A 19,114-nucleotide genomic window follows, 5' to 3' on the forward strand; every position below is an offset into this window, starting at 1 on the left:
ACATGTGCTTTAAAGGGGAGAGTGATAATGCGCGTGAATGGGATAACGATAACGCAGAAAGTTGGGCTAGTTGGTGTTGATTTATTCTTTTGTTTGCGCTAGTAACTACGTCACAGCAGTTACTAAGGTGTGTCACAGAAGGTGTGCTGGCGGCGAGGCTGTACATTACAGTAGACTTCAGTTAATGCGGCTCCGGTAATTTTTATCTTTTTGGTTAATTCTGTCCCGACACCCGCCGTGGTTGCTCAGTGGCTATGGTGTTGGGCTGCTGAGCACGAGGTCGCGGGATCGAATCCCGGCCACGGCGGCCGCATTTCGATGGGGGCGAAATGCGAAAACACCCGTGTGCTTAGATTTAGGTGCACGTTAAAGAACCCCAGGTGGTCAAAATTTCCGGAGTCCTCCACTACGGCGTGCCTCATAATCAGAAAGTGGTTTTGGCACGTAAAACCCCAAATATTATTATTATTATTATTATTAATTCTGTCCCGACAAGGTCCCGGCCGGCGCCAATGCCTTTTACTCAAACTATCGTTAATCCGATCCTAAAATTTGCATTCGCCGAATAATTCGAACTTGACCAGGCAGTATGCACGCGCCTCACCCCAAAATCGACCTCTTTCCTAGCAGCGTTTGCATCGGCAGAGCATATATGGGACAGTGAATGTATGCGACCATATATTTAACCCACACCATCTGCCGTCGAAAAAAAAGAATTAATTTCGGCCTGCCCTAGGAATATTTTCAAGTAATAGTGGTAGCTAGCAATGTCTGTTTACGGTATTTACTCGATTCTAACGCACGCTTTCTTTTAGTTTCCCCAGTAAAATTGGACCGGAAACCGCGTTTGTATGCTTTGCTGCATTATACAACTGTATTGCGGAGAAGGTGACTTTAGAAAACCGGCCGCCACTGTAACTCACGTTAGACCTTTGCCCATTTTTCTTGCTGAAAAATCGGGTGCGCGTTAGATTTCTACTTTTTTTCGGGGAGTTAATGCTATGTCTACGTTAGTTTTCTACTTTGGACATATAGAAAGCGGGAGCACGTTTGATTCGGGGGCGTCTTGGAATCGGTCAAGTACTGCCAAATGAATCAGTAGTGGATTTGGCGTTTTTTCAGCATAGAATTAGACCCGCCGGATAACTCGATCTATATTGTCGGTCTCGTCAAAGTCGAATTACCGGAAGCACGCTATACCTTTGTTACATTTATTAGGTTGTTATAACGAGTTTCGTAATAATGAGGCTTGACTGTAGTCAAATAAACTGACAAACCTTCAATACAAACTGTAAGCAAAAGCCATTGAAAGTAATGGCTTGCTTCATAATTATTTGCTATGAAGTGCAATGGTACAAAATTATTCTGATGCCTACAGGGTATTCAAGTTCATGGGACATTCAGTACGGCCATCATTCTCAGGACATGCCAAATTGGACACACTGAAACCTTCACAGAGAGGGCTGGCAAAGCCTGTAATTTAAGTATCTACATAAGTAATCTACAGCAGACGCAACAAAATAAATTTTGCGCAAACTGTCCAAACTACAAATATGTTTATTTACACATTTACACACAATGGTTATGCAATACAGATCAATGATGAATTCACGTGCAGAATGAAGTCGCGGAAAGTGCGCTTCGTAAGACCGGTTGCAAGGATGTATATAATTATTTGACTCTATGATAACAGAAGGAACCCGCAATAAAGAAAAATGTAAATGGAGTTTGTTAAGCCAGAGTATGTGTGCAATGCCATACAATGCCTGTCAACATCGGCACACACACAGAAAAAAAGGCAATGCTGGCAAATTTGATCGACAAAGCAAGATTGCTATGTGCATCACATGCACCCTGAGCCAACTTGTGTGCAACAATAGTCGTCAAATGATCAACAAGCCTTTATAGGAGAGCTTGGGCCGTACGTAGTTTGTAGAACACACAATTGTTTCTTTTTACTGCACACGCTGCATTCTTCGACTCGGGGTTTTGTGTGAATGTAAATATGACAAGAATGCATCTGATGAGGCTGCAGATATTAACACTTGTCCAACGTGACACAGGGGAGGCATGATTACTGTCATGGGTGCTCTACCGTAGATGTTGACGATAAATCCGATGTACATGATCTCAAGGAACACAGCCCATTTTGCCGACTGTGTACAATAAGGTAAGGAAATCTGCATGCAACTAACTAATCTACTAAGCTGCCACTTGTTTTTACTGATGCAGCTGCCCTGAAAGGATTGTTTTTCTCCTGCATAAGTATAATACTTTTTGTATTATGCCAGACAGTTAAGTGCAGGAAAACTAATATAACATGAGAAAGATTCCTTGCTGGTGTGTTCAAGAAAATATCAAAAGGACACCTACATAAATTTTGGTAATGCCTCCTCCCTGTTTCGAAATTATTTCCACAGTAACAAGGGGCTGGCTGCTAGATTGTGCGCACATATATCACACACAAAAACAATTCTTATGTTCACTGAAACACAATATGGCCATTGAAGCAGGAGTGAATGGAAAAAAAAAGTCACCATCAGTCAAGGCAGTAAGTGATTAATCTATTCATTATGAATTAAATATGTGGCAGCAGTGAAGACAACAGTATGTGGAGGTTACAGTGTGAACAAGGGACATCAACAAACTGAAATCGCATGGATGGAACTGTCTTCCCGCTCTGTCTAGTATGAATTGTACCCAAAATGTTTGTGATTATGATCTGTCGCGCATTGCACAGACTATTCCGGTTAAAAATGAAACAAAAATGAAACGCCCAATATATGAACGTAAAACCCTGCAATTGTTGCATTACTTCTGTCGGACTTTACAAAAAGGCGCACACCGCTTTAGGAGCTGTAAACACAGTTCCTAAAGTTGCTCATCTAAAGTTACTTAAAAAGTGTTTTTCAGTGCAACACATTGTAACCACAAAATACAGCATGCTTTGTGAGGATGCCCGACTGTACAAGACAACCCAGTACTGGGCATACAGACTGTACACAGCAGTTCACAGGAAGCTCAGACTACTGAGGGGCCTCATTTTGAACATTATCAGAACCTCAATTTCTCTGTCACCAAGTAAGTTAAAATTAAAAAATACAGCTAACATGCCTTCATTCACCATGGTAAAAATTCAAGACCCGTGGCTGTGACAACTGCAAAGCAGACAGTGAGTAACATGGGGGTGGGGGAGGGTGTTACTCACTGTTACCCCCCGAAAAAAAAAGAAAAACATTTAGAATGTGCAGCACAATACCGCTATGCAAAAACTTTTCTTACAAAATTTCGATACAACAATGGGTTCTTTATTACATAGAAATTAAAACCCATTAAAACTGCTCAAGCCCATTTATATCATTCCCTGTGTCAGCAGTACATTGTGCTTGACAGAACCTGCAAGCACCCCTTATGCCAGGATCTTGTGTTTGCATTGTGCCATGCCCGTTCTGAAGCTTCTTGTGAACTGAGCTGAATGCAATATATAAGATCAATTATTGCCCATTTTAACTACAATGCAGCACAAAGTAAATAAAGCATCCCAATTGCATATGGTTATGCTCATATTTGATAGTCACAGGTTTGAGGGAGCACTTTCTCCACGCCTCAATCCTGCGTGAACAGAGCATCGCAGAAGTGTGACGTTGACCGTGCTTTGCCACTTCGTAATTCATGCCTTCCCATCACAAGTCGCACAACTCCAATGTTCATGACAACTGCAGCTCCACCACACTGTTATGCAGTGTTGGAAAGCATCCTCACAGGGCAGAACTGCTGTATGTGGCAGGCACTACTGTGTCTGCAAGCACAAGCCTTGCTAAGCCTGGGAGCCTTGCTCATCGCACAGAGCATGACTAGACCCCCCAGAGTGATGACAGCCAATCAGCACAAAACTTGTGATTGCGAGCAAGGTGACCGCAACAACGTTGCTTGCTGCAGCACTCACTCATTATACCGGTACAAGTTGGAATGCAAAGTTAACTTGGAAACAGGTCTGACTGACGTTGAAAAGACACCTGGGTGCTTGGTGCGAGCTTAGCAGCCACAGGATGTTTTACATCCTCTGTGCTGAACAGCGCAGCCCATAATGCTCACACTGTGGCAATGATTACTTTATGGGGGAACAGGGACAGCGGAAATGTAGCGGAGCTGTACATGCAATGGCCATCCTGTTCTTTGTGTGACCCCCTTCATTCCTCCCAGTCTTTTGCAAAAATCGTTTGCCATTTCCTAGCAGGCAGTCATGTGCCAAGAGCAAACAAGTGGCCTGCCAAACACTTTGAAAGTGGGAAGAGACCGCCATTTCCGCATGACCGTTCTTGTCACTCTTTGTCTCTCAGGTGTGATGTGCCAGCCAGGCACCACTGCTCGTTTCTCCCCAGACATGTACACTTGCATCAGGATTGAACAGTCACAGCACGAAGGAGCACATGCAAGATGTCTGTCACTGCACAGTCAGCTGCTGGATGACCTGTGCCTGGCGCGCTGCAGGCCGGTCGTGGCGGATGATGACATGCCGGCGCAGCGCATAGCCGTAGCAGGTGCGGTAGTCACAGTGCGGGCAGCACAGGTTGCGGTCACCGTGGGATTTGTAGTGCTCCTTGAGGTGGTGCTTCATGCCAAACTCCTTGGAGCAGACGGTGCAGCGAAAGCGTTCGGTGGACTGGCGAGAAGAACGCTGCCGCCGGCCTGAGGGGCGCCCTGCTGCTGCCTGCTGGTCCTGCCCTTGGCAGAGGCCACACTGCGACCGCTGCCGCTGGGCCTCGAGGCACTCGGGGCAGTCAGGCACCGAGGGCAGCAGGTCCGCACCCCCGCTCCCCAGCAGAGCTGCTGGGTGGCTGCTGCTACCGCGGCCGCCACCACCCTCAGCACTCGCTGCAAAAAGAGAGAGAAAAAAACACTGTAATGCATGACCACCTTCTATAGTATCTAACCCTGACAATGTCCTTTTAGTTGATGTTTATTAAAGGGACTGACAAATGATTTTAAGGACTTAGTTTTTTATGGCGCAATGCAAAAGCTCACCCTCGGTAGTGTTTACACCTGCAGCGGTTAGTTCCAAAAGCATGTGAATATTTATCAACCAGAATTTTTCAATCTGAGCAGCCTCTAAAGAGGTAAGAGTCCCTCCTCCGGCAACGCCGAGAAGTGTGAGCGATGTCGATAGCCCAACTCGCAAATTGTGAAAGCTGCCCATCGTTCCGCTTTCACAGGAGTGAGTGTAACTGTGGTTAACCACCTACATTTTGACCTTTCCAACCACTTTTGAAAATAAAAAGCTGGTGCAAGAAGTTCACATGGTTGTACAGACGTTTCTTATATTAGTACCGCGTCTTTCTCCAAGTACACGCCTACGCCATGGCTGGCTGGCCCCTGTCGTCGTCGTTCTATCGATAGACGAGCCAATGAAAATGAAGTTGAAGGCAACGCCACTTTTCTGCTCACTAAAAACAAAGGCTTATCTGCACATTGTAAGTCAGGAAAAGCTTATAATAATAAAAAGTATACTGCATTTCAATACTAATAAAAAGACCTGGAACCACGTACACAAGTAGAAGGTCACGTGGTGGACCCCTTATGCAGCTGCATGTTTTTGCCGCGTGGGATGCCAAAAGTCATTTTTTGTTGCTTTTAGTGATGAATTACAAATATAAATCCACGTGTAATGAGAAAAGCATGGTCGTTCGAGCCACTACAATAGGGAATCATTCCATCATTGCATCTCAATTCATGTTCTGAGCGGTTGTCTGTTCCTTTAACTTCTTTTCTTGAATGATAATGTCATGTCAATTTCTTTCCCTTACATGCACAGTAAAACCTTAAATCATGCCAGCTTAAACAATAGTTTCGTTTTAATAGTAGTAAAGTCAAATCACCAACTCAGCAGCCACTGAACATAATGCGTTTTGTATCCGCATAAACTGTACCAACTTATTGAGTACGTATCAGTTAACACATAGTGTTCGCACGGCAACACCTTGGCCAGTGTTGTGCTGCGCTACGTGCCTACGTGGAGGCAACGAGTGCTTCCCCCTCCCCACCTCATTCTTCTGAATTGGTTGCCCTTGGTGACAACTGGCAAAGTTCCAGGAAACTGCCGAACCCTTCCCGTGGCTAGAACTGATGAGTCTGGGGACTAAGAGCACCATGACGAATCCACTAGCAGCCTTCAGAATTCCACAGAACTGCTGACCCCTGCCGTGGAGCCCGGTTTTACGCAGCTTGAACTTTTCCTTTGACGAAAGAGGAAAGCGACACGGTTGACGTAAGCACCAGTCCTGCCTCGTTCCTGCTGACGATGGGACGCCCAAAGGGATTTAAGGCAGAGCCGGCCCATTGTTAAGAGAGAGAGTCGCCACCAGCCACCCCGTTGGTCTGGTGCGCTCTTCGGCACCGCTACTTAAATGCTATTACCTGCTATATGTACATATTGTATAAAGCTTTTCATCTCCTCTTCATCTGCTCCATCTCATCTGCCCTCAACCACGAGTCGCAATACCAAGCAGAAAACGAGCCTCAAAGAACAGGACAGCCTCCAAGTGCAAATGCAGAGGGCGCTTGGAAGGGTGAAGCCACATTAACATCAACATCATTTCAATGTTGAGCCAGGGAGAGCTGTGGCTGGCTTGTGGTGGCCTGTGTTGTGGCATTGTGCCAGCTAGGACTCACATCATGCCGAAGCTTGGACAAAAACCGGGTGCTCAGCATAAAAGAAAAATTGTACATCATTCGTGCTATCGAACGTGTAATAAAGTCGGCACTGGCATGCGAGAGAGATCTAGGGATCTACCTTTGACTATGGTGTGTGGTATTTGAAATGCGAAGGGGAAGGTGCTCGGCAGTGCTGCTGGGACCACGAAAAGATGTCGGCTACAAGGTTCGACTTTTCGCCTTCGTTGACTTTGTTGTTGCTGAAGTGTTGCCTAACAACAGTGATGAGGACGACACGGAAAGTGACAGCACAGGTGATTCAGGCTTGACAGTGGCAGAAGCTGCACATTAGATTGGCCTCGTGTGGGTGTTTGCTGAGAAGAGGGGGCTGGCGAAAAAGCTGGCTTGCAGCTTAAGGGAGTTTGAGGCCGCTACCGCCACTGCTAGGCCGCTGCAGCATCAAAAGAAAACAACAGACTATCGTCACGTGAAAAGAATTAATACTGTATGTTTCTTGTCCTTTTGTCGCACTCTCTCCAAGTTCCGTTTTTGACAGGTAAGTGGGCGATCTCACACTATTTCGATTAAACAGTACTACCGTTTAACGAGGTTTCATTGTATAATGTATATCTGCATTCACGGCGTGTGTTCTCTGTGGCTTTTGGTATGTGTGTACATCTTGCACACCGCTATCAATCTTTATTAGCTATTTCTCATTGGCTTATTTGTTTCTTTATAACTTGGCACTATTTCCGTTTACTGTGATGCCATCTTTACGGTTTGTTGGAGTTAGTGTTTTTTATGTTGCCATCACCATTGCAATAATTAAACTACATATCTTCTTAATCTTGGGCTGCTTTTCTGCTACTCGTATGATTGTAACCGAAATCCTTTCTTCAAGGTTATGGCGATTGAGGGTATAACAAACAAACAAACAAACAAACAAACAAACAAACAAACAGCTTTCACAATGCAACCAGAAATACAATGAAAACTGACAGCAGTGCCGAATAGTAAACCAGCCTAGTGAGCTGAGCAAAGAGTGTCCAACGGCATGCACTGTGAAACCTCATTCATGTGCAAGCTAGCTGGGCTCGATGACCATTTCATAGCCAGAAATACAGAAGGCAAGGTCTGCTTACCAAAAGTGGCTTCGGCTGTCAATATAAACCTGCAAACGGCTCGAGCTCATATGTTGCTCTAGACTTAGAGGGTGTCAGAGCATGTTGATGTTCAAATACTATTTTTGCAAGTTATTGTACTGGCAAATAAAGGTGATTATGAAAATTTTCTTGAGCAGAGGCATTTATTTATATTACTGCACATGCTATGCTTGAATTAAAGATGGCAGTGTAAAGCTTTTATGCAATACCTCATTTACGTGTTTTCTACAGAAAAAAAGAAACACATCTAAGGCCAGAATAGGTGTAATAACATTGGTTTTTTTCACAAGAGCCTCTTATGTTTATGCAAGTCATAATTGTGCAGCCACTTGCCTGTTAAAAAATTTTTTTCATTTAGCTCTTCCGCATTTTGGCAAATGTAAGACCATTACAAGCAGCAAGCAACATCTTTTCAGCATATGCTCCGAGACACTGGCACAGAGGGTGTGTTCCAATTCCAGCACAGGAGCCTGCCTACTTTGATTGCTAAGGAAGGCAGCTTTGAGCCCAAGTATTAGAATGCAGTTGACGAATTTGTCTCTGCAACTTGATGTCACCTTGCATTGACAAAAGAAGCTAAAAAGAAAAAGAAAATAATAGTATAGCTACATTTTAACACTCCTGCATGCGAATCAAAGAAAAACACAACACAGCTTACCTTAAGCCTAACAGAAAGCCTGACCATGCTTTCTTGTGCGCAGGCAAACTTTCCACCGAGCTTCCAGGCAGGGCGATCAGCCGCCATTTTGTTTGGTCAGCAAAGTAGCCTGTGTCGTTAGCGACTTCGATGCTGTTTTGGCTAAGCTGTCATGGGAATTGGAACAGGACTAAGGATGGCCACTGTCCACTTTGCTGTCTATATAGCAATCTATGGCAAGTATCAGATCACGGGTTACATGCAGTAACGCATGTGCGGAAACTTCACACATGGAACTCTCCCTTTGTTTCCACAGAAAGTTGCCTGTGAGTACAGAAGAAGGAGAGCATTCACTCACTGGCAGCATGCAGCAATGGAGGCCCATCCAGGGCACCGCAAGGCTGTGCACCTGCGGCAGCTGCGAGGCCCTGGTCCCGCATGGTCGGGTATGAGGCAGCAAACATCTCACCCAAAGGATGGCAGGGTCCTCCATCCAGGAAGCCCTTCTGGCGGCCTCCCCCACCAGACGGGTGCCCCCCCTTGCTGCTGTTGCCCCCTCCACCTCCATGGTGGCCCTGGGGACCACCCATGCGGCGGCCCATCAAGCTGCTGCTCGGCTCCCCACCAAAGTAAGGACTCTTGAAGGATGAGCCGGGATCTTCGGGGTGTGGAGGGCGTGCCTGCACCGCAGTGAGAAAGGTATAAGTGATCCTGACATCTAGAATGCTGCCACTGCCACTGCCGGGCACTAGACAGAAAAGTAGGTTGAGCTGTACTGGCAAATTATGCTTCTACAATACCAAAAATGCCATTCTTACTGTGGGAGCAGGCTTGGTAAACCAGAAAAGATGCAAGAACAAAATACAGGTGGTAATGCCACCTTGGTGTTCCTGCACCAGCTCACCATGGCGTCATGGATATTGATGCAGCCTGTCCAGGCTTAGTAAACTCTTTATAAATAAAGATGTACTATGCGGAATTCAAAAGGAGCCGGAGACTGAACTGGAAGAAAGTTCCGAGAACATTTTGCACAGCACAATGGCCTAAATATAAGAGAAAGAAAAGCCTTGAAATTCACAACAATGCAATGACGTACCGGCACTAGGATTTCGGCATGAAATTCTATAACGAAAAGTTTAGCCTTCATTTCCTCTTTAACATATTGGCTACCAAAGCCGGTGATTTGTCGGGTTGGAGGATGGAGGACGGTTGGTTCAAAAATTTATTTAGGGATGGCGTGACAAGCAATATATGCTGTACTTGATTAAAAATGCTTTCAAGGGACACTGCTACTAGTCCACGATAGCGGAGGTCAGATTTTTATGTTTTCAGTATTTAGTACTCAGCAGAAATTTCAGTGTCCGTAAGTGGCAACAATCAGTATGGAGGTCGCTGCGGTGTATATAATATTTGTAGCCAATAGGTTAAGTAACCAAGTTCTTCATGCAAAATTAACGAAGATAGTGTTCTGAAAAAATTAGTCTAAACTGATCTAGTGCTATTCTTTAGCGTCCCTTTAACTTATGCTGTCGTCTGCAAAGCTCAGGTTGCAAAGATGTGTATTCTGCATTATTTCTTGCCCCAAATAATTCCCAGTCTAAGATTTTCAATAAACAGTTGTTGCAGATGTGCAGTAAGAAACAATGAAGAGATTGTGTCTCTTTGCCTGACATTAGGCAAGGCAGTGGTTTGATGACACGTAGTCTACACAAGAAATAAAAATGCTTTTCTGGCTTACCAAGCCTGCTTTCATGGCTAGAGCAGCTTTTTTGGTGTTGTAGATGCGTAATTTAGTAATGCAACCAAACATACTTTTCTCTATAGTGTCCCTTCAAGCAAGGATGGGGATGACTGACAGCAACGACTGAGGACTGCAACCGGCTAAGTGCTAAGCATAGTCTAAAAGAGCATGACCAACCACCTGCAGCAGGTTGTGGTAGCCAACAATTCGCTGCAGGTGACCGTACAGAGCCGTGGCATCTCGCTTCGGCATGTCATGAGGCACCAGGCAATTGCTGAGGGCTCCTTTCCCGTGCTGCTGAGAAGTCGACTGCTGCGAATGTGGATGTGACGATGAAGATGGGTGGTGGGCTGGCATGTGCGACTGCAGAGCATGCCCAGAGCTTTGCTGATGAGGTGGCGCAGGCAGTGCCAGCTGCGAAGAGGAGGCTTGAGTGATGGCTGCTGTGGAAGCCGCCGTGGAGGACGAGGACGATGACACATCCAGGGCCACCGGTAGTTTGTCGCCAGAGCGCTTCACCAGGAGACGCGTCTTCTGCTGCTCTCGCTCTCGCTCCCGGAATGCTGGGTCTCGCCGCTTGAGCCTCATTCGCCTGCGCTGCCGCTCTCGTTCCATGGCCCTTTGAGAAAGATGAAAACGCAGAGTTGCACATGTCACTGTCATTAACGGCTGCACACAGGGCACGAAGCACACAGAACAAACACTAGAGATCAAATGAACTTAACACAACTTGAAATTTAGAATACTTGCAGCTATTTGTGAAGAAAATTCAGTGATGACACTTCCATCAAATCATGCCTGAACCACATTCTATAAATTTATATATTATAATAAATATATTTATATATTTATATATTAAACAACTGACCTCCGGTCAGTTGTTTTTTCATCCACTTTCATTTCCATTCATTTATCATTTATTTCAATTAAGAACTGCAGATAATTTCTTCTATGCTGTCCTTGGTGCCATTGTTTGTTGGCTTCTTATGATACGACCAATAAAATCGGGCTCCTCGGTTTCTTTTCTTCTCGTTCATACATATATGTCCTGCTGAAGGTCTAAAGTCTATTAGATATTCTTGCTGCCACTATACACCTATGCATGCGCATCGCCTATTTTCAATGTTTGCTGTTCTGTGTGGTTGTCACAAACATAATGTAACTGCATTCCTTTCTAAGGAGACCACGAAGGTGTCCCAAAAATTAAGCGGTCAAAAAAATTAATTGACAGGAAAAGAAAAAGCATTCTTATCACACTTTTTGTCAGCAGCCAGCGAGACCTTCAACACACTTTGTGCTCGGCCTTGCACTGAAGCATGAAAACATTTGCTTGAATTTTGCTTGCTAATTACGTGTTTTGCATTATTCAGAACATAGCCTAACTTGTGTAATCATGATGTGCCAAAGTGGGAAGTTTGTGAGTTACGCGAGTGCTCATCATCGGCAATCCGAATTGAGTCAAGAACTTTTCACGATACACAAAATCTTTCTGTTGCGCCTTTTGAAGAGTACACTAGCAAGCCTTTTATGATAAGCATACCATTCAAGTGCGCAAGTGCATTATCTCTGACTTGGTCTGCTGCCAGGACTGACAGCATGATAGAGTGACAGCTGACATTATCACTGCAATGTTGCTGTGTCATGACATCATGACAATGTCGATATGGTTACACACACAATCGATCTCAGTGCAAACTCAAATAGAAATTCCAATCTGAAATGGCTGCCTTTAGGCACCTCTCACTGACAGCGACCATCACTTTGGCAGGCATCGTGTGATGCAGGAACTGTAGGCTACTACTGCTTTGAATCGGTCAGGAACCATATCGAACGACTAGTTCAGCCCACAACTGTGCAGCAAGGTGCGTCACCACTGAATTGTGACCGCAATTTTCTCACTCTGGCAATAAAAGCAGCACAAACCAGAGAACACCTGTAGAAACAATCTCCGGCGGCTGATCGACGACACACAGTGGCGAAAGCAAGATAACGCATAGCGATCTTAGACATATTTCTGGCTCCTACAATCACTTCCTGTGCTAACAGTACCCAAAAGCATGGCCTCCAAGATTGGCTTCTGTCACTCCGAGGGAGTCGCAGCTGGGGGTGTGATGCATTGCATCTCCACCTAGTGTTGCCAGATTGCCACACAGTGCAACTGCGATATAAAAAAATTCTAATACAAATTTTATACCACACAGAATGTTTTTTAAATTTTGACAGCTTACTATGAGACGGATATAGTTAAATAAGCAATCCATAGGTCAATCTCAAAACTTGGGTGTCATGGCCCCTTTAAGATATGTGTTTCCCAACCTTAACACTGACAGTGTATCGTCCTTTCACATATGAGAAGTGCATGGCAGAGTTTCAAAAGTTTGGAAATACACGTATTTAAAACAAAGGTACTATGGCACTTCAGCAGTCTGACGAAACTATGTGGGCTTCTCGAGCCAGTCGGTGAAGACGGACCTGAAACCTGGGTCCTGCCGGCGCAGCTGCATGCGTGCCCGCTGCCGCTCCCGTTCCAAGGCGCGGAAGCCAGGGTCCTGCCGCTTGAGCTGCATCATGCTGCGCTGCCGCAGCCGCTCCATCTCCCGGTACGACGGGTTTTGGCGCATTGCCTGCAACCGCTCACGCTGCAGTGCTTTCTTCAGCAGCGGGCTGCAACAAGGCAGGGAGGCATGTCGTAAAGTTAGACACAGAGTAGCTTCCCAATGCTCGGTTGTAGAACCATGCAGACGTGTCAATTGATGCAGTATGACACAAGTTCCCAAACTGAGCTCTATAGTACACAGGAATGAGTGGAAAGCACAAAGTGAAGAAAAAAACACAGACAAGTAACTCAAGACAAAGCAGGAACTCACTCACACTTGCATTTACTATATGTTCCAGACTATAGTCTGCACCCGGTGTATAGTCCACAGGGACGAATTTCAGTATAAAATAAAATGTTCTGTTGCAAGCAGTCTTCACCCATTATAGTCTACAGGGATGAATTTCAGCTGAAAATCAGCCATTGCTTTCTGAGTGCCATTGCAACTGTTGAAGAAAGACTGTGCCATCCTTGGTGTTACTACTTCATTTATTCTTTTCAGGACTGATTAATCTACAGTATTTACATTTGATGAAATTTTGCACATATGCTCACAAATCGAAGCACTGAAAAGCAGCCACTCTAACTCCTTAACTGTTCTGGACGAGCCATGCTCTTCCAAGCCCTCATATTCCCAAAGCGTTTAGGATGAGTGCGACTCCTCCCTGCAGAATTTGTCCTCATTTTGAGCGTTTTGGACGAGAGATGCTTGTTTATGGCTTAATTGATGTCTTGGTCAACAAATGACAGTATGTGCTCGGCAATTTCTTTCTTCTTCTCCAGCTGGAGCACCTTTTTCTCGTGTCCAATGTTCTAAAAAATGGTGTGTGGCCGAGGTGAAGCACGTATCACTGGCCCATCTTTACAGGTTTACATAGTTTCAGACAAACGTGGTGATGACTGAGGTCAGCAAAACCTCAGTTGAAAAACACAAAGAGGAGAGCTCAGAGGGAGACATCACAAATGTGTGCATGCAGACTAAAATTGATGTTAACAGCGTAATGCCCAAGCCTCCCCTGCTTCCTTTTATAGCAAACTTTTCTTTGCCTATTCAACTTTCCCACTGCTGCTGCTGCTGTCTTGTAAGTTGCATCAGGACGTGGTTCAGGGCATGTATATACATGGCAGGAGTGTGGCAGAGAGCAAAGGCGATGCGAGAAACTTGTTTGGACTTCTTTATTGCATCAATAAAATGCCCTCTGGAGCTCCTTGGGTGTCGCCCCAATACCCTGTTGACAGCTGTATCTGACTCCCTGCAAAAGCATTGCAGAAACTGCAGCGCTTACCATTCTACTAATGTGCAACAGTCCAGGGGGGAGAGGTAGATAGAACGGTAGTGAGGTAAGGAGAAGAGGCAGAGAATGGGTAGAACCGACGCAGTTACAAAATGAGTGAACGACAGCCTTTCCACTTTTCACTTTCAGTTCTCGTACATGGGGGATGGGTGGGAGAGGGAAAAGGCGACGTGAGAATGCGAGAAAACGGCACTACTAGACAGGACAGCGGCTGTGAACAAACTGGATAAATTTAAGTTCAAGGAATGGTATGGCATGTTTCTGCAATTTATGAAAAATGAATACTGTGCAAACTTGCCAAGCAGACAAGTGACATAGGGCATTCAGATGCAAAGCCACATTAAAGCACCACAGTCAAGGTGACACTACGGAAGCGGCTGAACATCAAATCAACACTTCTGTGCCTGCCATGGTAGCTTTGCAGCTATGGCATTGCTCGCGGTTGTGGGTTCGATCCCGACTGCGGCAGCCACATTTTGATGGGGGCAAAATGCAAGAATGGTTGTGTACTTAGATTTAGGTGCAAAATAAAGAACCCCAGGGGGTCCAAATTAATCCAGAGTCACCACTACGGTGTGCCTCATAATCTAATTGTGGTTTTGGCACGTACAACCCCATAATTCAATTTATAATTCAATTCAGAAGTTTAACACTTCTGTCATGATGCAATGTGCTGTGTTAGGCAACGACAATGCTAATTTTCTCAGAGGCTATGTAAAATGGCACACAAGAACACCTCAAACAAAAGTATTCACACACAGCAATAAAAAAATAACCAGAAACAAGAATATTATAACAAGAATATTCACAAGCAGCAATAAAAAAAGAAAAGCGTGATTTGTAAGAAATTTTGTGAAAAAAAAAGAAACGGCTAGGGAGTTAAGCATCGTGAACAGCATTTTTTTGCACATCAAGAGCTGCCAGTATTAAGTGGAAATATTGCATATGTACAATGATGATCATCGTAGTGGAGTAATATGTTGTTAGAGCAGTCAGGCGTTTTTTTTTCAAACACATCTATATTCCTAAGCTATTAAATCATGTATAGTCAGTATCACCCAAGATTTCTACTTTTAAACATGTATTGTCCTCGGGCTATAGGCCAAAAGACACAGTATTTGGGATGGCAACAGAAGCATTTGCGTTTGCAATTGTACCACTGCCACACAAGAAAATAAGCAACTAAATACAAGGTCTTGTTTCAGCACAAGTACTTCATTGCTTTACTCGCGCCCACCCTCTTGACCATTTGAAAGCATTTGAAAATGCACCAAATGTCGGGGCATAAACCACAATGACAACAACATCAGTACTGTTAAGTTTTGCGAGTACAGCACACAAGTTTCATCTAGGACTGACCCTTAAATCTTAGCGTTGATACTGTTAGTGAGCTGCTCTCAAAAGAGCAAGACCTACAAACTGCGGCTTGTATGAAGACAGACTGCAAAAACACCCTTGTGCTAGTAGTGCATGGTAATATGATATGCAGTCTTAAGGATAGTAACATTAACTGGCAAGAGGTCACCAAAAAGCAACATATATATAGTAGTTAAAGAGAAATCGCATCCTCAGAATCTTCCATATAAGTCACTCCAGATTGACTGTACAAAGTCATCTATTACGCATGCCAGAGAAAATGACAAATAGGACACTCATTTTCAGGCAAAATTTGTACCAATATCTAAGCTACAAGTTGGCTTCATAACAGCAGTTAAGCATGATACCATCCCAAAATACTGCTTTTCGTAAACATTTCTAAACTGGTGCAATCACGCCATGAACCCACCCAATTCTCAGAACAAAAGAGAAAGTTGACATCTACTTGGATGTGGCTACGTTAATGAGGAAATTTATGCGGATTCTTGGAAGATACAGTTATGCAGTTCATGAAAAATTATTCTGGTGCAGGAATAGAACCAACTACAACTGCCATGTTCAAACCCTGCCAATTGCCAGGTAGTGGAGCTAGCCAGCAGGCCAGCAGTTGGCTTTACAAGGATCAGTTAGCAAGCAACTCAAGCATACAAACATTGATTAATGAGGTGGATGCAACTTGCCCTTCATAAACCTACCTGCACTTTGTGGTTCCTGCAGAATTAATTATGTTACATCAAGCTCTTATTGTGAACATACACTAAACATGATTTTAAAAAAAAACAGTTAAAGGAAGCTTGTTGTTGCATCAACTTGTCAGCATCAGCTTGCAGAGTATTGACAAACTTTCAGTGGTAAACAGAGTAGAAGGTAATTATAACCTTGCTCTTTCAACACTAAAAAAAGTTATGTGGCATTTACAAATGCTACTCCGAAAAGTTATGCACTAGTTTAGACAATAAAGTGACACCCGATGTTCACAGCAGAGTAAAAAGAATTGATCGCTCTTCCACTACTGTGAAGAGCGATGTAAGCAAAGCTCGGGATCTGCGGCTCTTCGCTGTCGCAATGCCTCGTCTTCACGCTGCCTCACGGCGAGGTCGGCACGTAGACGACGAGCCCTTTTTCAGAGTGAATTCCCGGCGGTGTTCATCAAACACCACCTGTTCTTCGGCCAAACGCACAATGCGTGGCCCACTAAAATTTTAATGTAAACACAAGTTGGAAAGCTCCTCCTCGCAGCAACCTTGCTTTCAACTTTGTCTATGTGAAACAGTGTACTTAAGCCTAAACAAGGCAAGTGCTATTCATTATGATTGTAGTAGTTTATTTCACTGTTAAAGATCCAGAATTCCAGAATGTTTTCCAGAATAACTGAATCCCTCTCTACACCTAAGAGGTTCAAAATTATCGACATCTTTTAATTAAGGCACCACATTTAAAAAGTGGGATTGAAGGACCCTGATTATAAATTTCTGTGAAAATGCACAATGTGCTCTTGTGATAAGCCATCTGGCCAAATAGCACAGCTATGTGGCATGTTGCTACCAACTTAACAGCTGAAAATTTATATGCATACTTAATTCATACTTCAAAGGCTTTAGGTGGTAACAATCGTAAAGCAAAAGTGTGCTCAGGAAATTTTTTTTCAAAAATGGTCACAAATGGTTGCCCACTGAAGTACTTCAAATGCAGAGCAGCGGAAATGCTCCATATCCTGATAGCCTAAGCACATAGTAGGCAAGGAAATGAAGGTTTCATTCATTACACATTGGACCAGTATGAAATTAAACACTTGATTTGTGCTCAAGACTCAATTTTCCTTTCTTCGATGCTGAAATAGAAAGCATGGCATAATGGGGAAAGCTACTACGGAAGTATCAGCAAAAGGGTTTCTGCAGAAGCTGTGCTGGTTGTCTGTTCTTCATACTGGTCATACTGGATCGTCCTATACTTGTGACTATAACATATGCAGTGCACCTCTTTCTCCATTATGCACACCCAGACAACGAGAAGACTTAAGATTTCCTTTTTTTTTTTTCGTGTGCTTTATGTGTACCTAATACTTTGTCCTTTTTGCTTGCAGTGTGAGCTGTTAGGTAGAATGGCAAGTTAAAGAACAATATATGGTAGCATACTGTTCATGTCCTTTCAAGCCAGTTAATTTTCTGTGTGAAAAACCAACAAACCAATGTTCTGACTGAGTTGTAGGTTTCTGCTTATCTTGGAGTACCACAAGCTGCCAAAGCAGAAGTCGCAAAAGATTGGTTCAATCATTGCTAAAAACTGTTATCTAATTCGCGATTAACCTGGGCTTCATAATCGGTTCACTGCGTGCATGCTAGCTAAATGTAATGTATACCTGCAAAGATTGCAGTCCCACTGCTTGGATGCGAGGTCTATATCCTTGGGCAGGTTTGAGGTCTTTTCAAGCACAGTAGAAAGCGCAAACTGCTGCTGTTGTTGCTGCTGTTGTTGTTGCTGCTGTTGCTGCTGCTGTTGCTGCGACTGCTGCTGCTGCTGTGGCGACGCAGCATCGTTGCTGAGGAACAGCTCGCGCGTCTCCAGGTTCATCATCAGCGAGCCCGACTTGTCGGTTTCGACGGTGATCGGAGAAACGTCTTCCTTAAGAATCGTCTCCACCGGCACGAAGCTCGGAAGATCACCTGAAAGTAACAAAAAAAAAATTAGAGAGAAACAAAGAAGTGAGAGGGAGATGGTGTCCACCGGTCACCGAGGAACAGCAATTACCGAAGATGTGTAATCCGCGCGACCGCGCTTATAGATAGCTCAAATGCATTAAACTATGAGCAAAATTTTAAGAATTACGAATACGTCAAGCAGCTCAAAATACACTCAACCCACGCTCCCCGCGCGACGTCAAGGATGCGCGCATTTTGTACAGCTGAAGGCTTCGAGTTCGCGCTCCACTGTAACACCTGGAGGTGTGCGAGGTTCGAATCGCGATGCCGTTTGAGCGTTCTCTGCAGACACAAACATAACTAGAAAGCTCGCAGCATGCGCCGACTGCTCTCAACGGTTACGCGATGAAAAGACGCACGGGGAAGAAACAAGAATCCCGGCAGCAAGCCGCAATAACACGGATGCACGGACTAGTCACGCGAACCTCTCTGGTCGAATGGAAGGACGCTTCTTACCATTCAGAGGCCTGTCGCCTTCCATGCTAGCGTGGGAGATCATACACGCAAATCCCTTTGACCTGGACTGTGGAAGGGTCTTCGGAGAGCTTCAGAAGAGCAAACTGGCGGAAATTAGACGAACGCGAATCGCTTTAAACTCTCAAATAACAATGCAGACAGCAACAATCACGAACACCCTCCATAGAGGCGACTTGTTGATTTTTTGTTTGTATGTGCTTGCGCCAGTGTGCGTGCGTGCGTTGCGTGCGAAGCGAGGAGCGGCGTCTGGCGGATTGTTTGGGTTACTCGATTCGTTCAGTGAAGTTAAGCTACAAACGCCTACGGTTTCACACAAGAATAGTTCAGACTGATTATTAGTTGTGCATTTATCTAACTGTGACTGAGTCAGACTAGAACTGGTTCAGACTAGAAGCTACGACACTTAAAACACTCTATAATTAATACTGAAGATAATACTGTTCTTGCATAATATCCTTGCTTTACACAAAAAAGTGTC

General features: G+C 44.4%; 1 protein-coding gene across 2 annotated transcripts; it reads right to left on the minus strand.

The window, feature by feature from the left end:
* Positions 1-1,539: 1,539 nt before the first annotated feature.
* On the minus strand, positions 1,540-18,865 carry LOC142579510 (uncharacterized). 2 transcript variants are annotated; one of them, XM_075689784.1, is made up of 6 exons: positions 18,616-18,865; positions 17,820-18,123; positions 12,665-12,856; positions 10,370-10,811; positions 8,810-9,131; positions 1,540-4,875 (listed from the first exon to the last, which is right to left on the minus strand). In XM_075689784.1, exons 1-6 carry the CDS (start codon positions 18,656-18,658, stop codon positions 4,445-4,447), a joined length of 1,734 nt encoding a protein of 577 aa, XP_075545899.1. In that variant the 5' UTR covers positions 18,659-18,865; the 3' UTR covers positions 1,540-4,444. The 2 variants fall into 2 exon arrangements, with proteins under 2 accessions (XP_075545899.1, XP_075545900.1); XM_075689785.1 differs by having other exon boundaries at positions 10,373-10,811; positions 18,616-18,863.
* Between the last annotated feature and the right edge of the window lie 249 nt (positions 18,866-19,114).

Source organism: Dermacentor variabilis, chromosome 4 (assembly GCF_050947875.1).
Source record: "Dermacentor variabilis isolate Ectoservices chromosome 4, ASM5094787v1, whole genome shotgun sequence".
Lineage (NCBI taxonomy): Eukaryota > Metazoa > Arthropoda > Arachnida > Ixodida > Ixodidae > Dermacentor > Dermacentor variabilis.

Bases quoted from the DNA above. Each gene is read 5' to 3' on its own strand.
- LOC142579510 (XM_075689784.1), bottom strand. From the start codon at position 18,658: ATGATCTCCCACGCTAGCATGGAAGGCGACAGGCCTCTGAATG. The intron at 10,812-12,664 runs GTCCGTCTTCAC...TCTTTCTCAAAG, and splicing joins CGGCAGGACCCAGGTTTCAG to GGCCATGGAACGAGAGCGGC. The intron at 4,876-8,809 runs GTGAGTGAATGC...CTCTTTTTGCAG, and splicing joins TCCATTGCTGCATGCTGCCA to CGAGTGCTGAGGGTGGTGGC.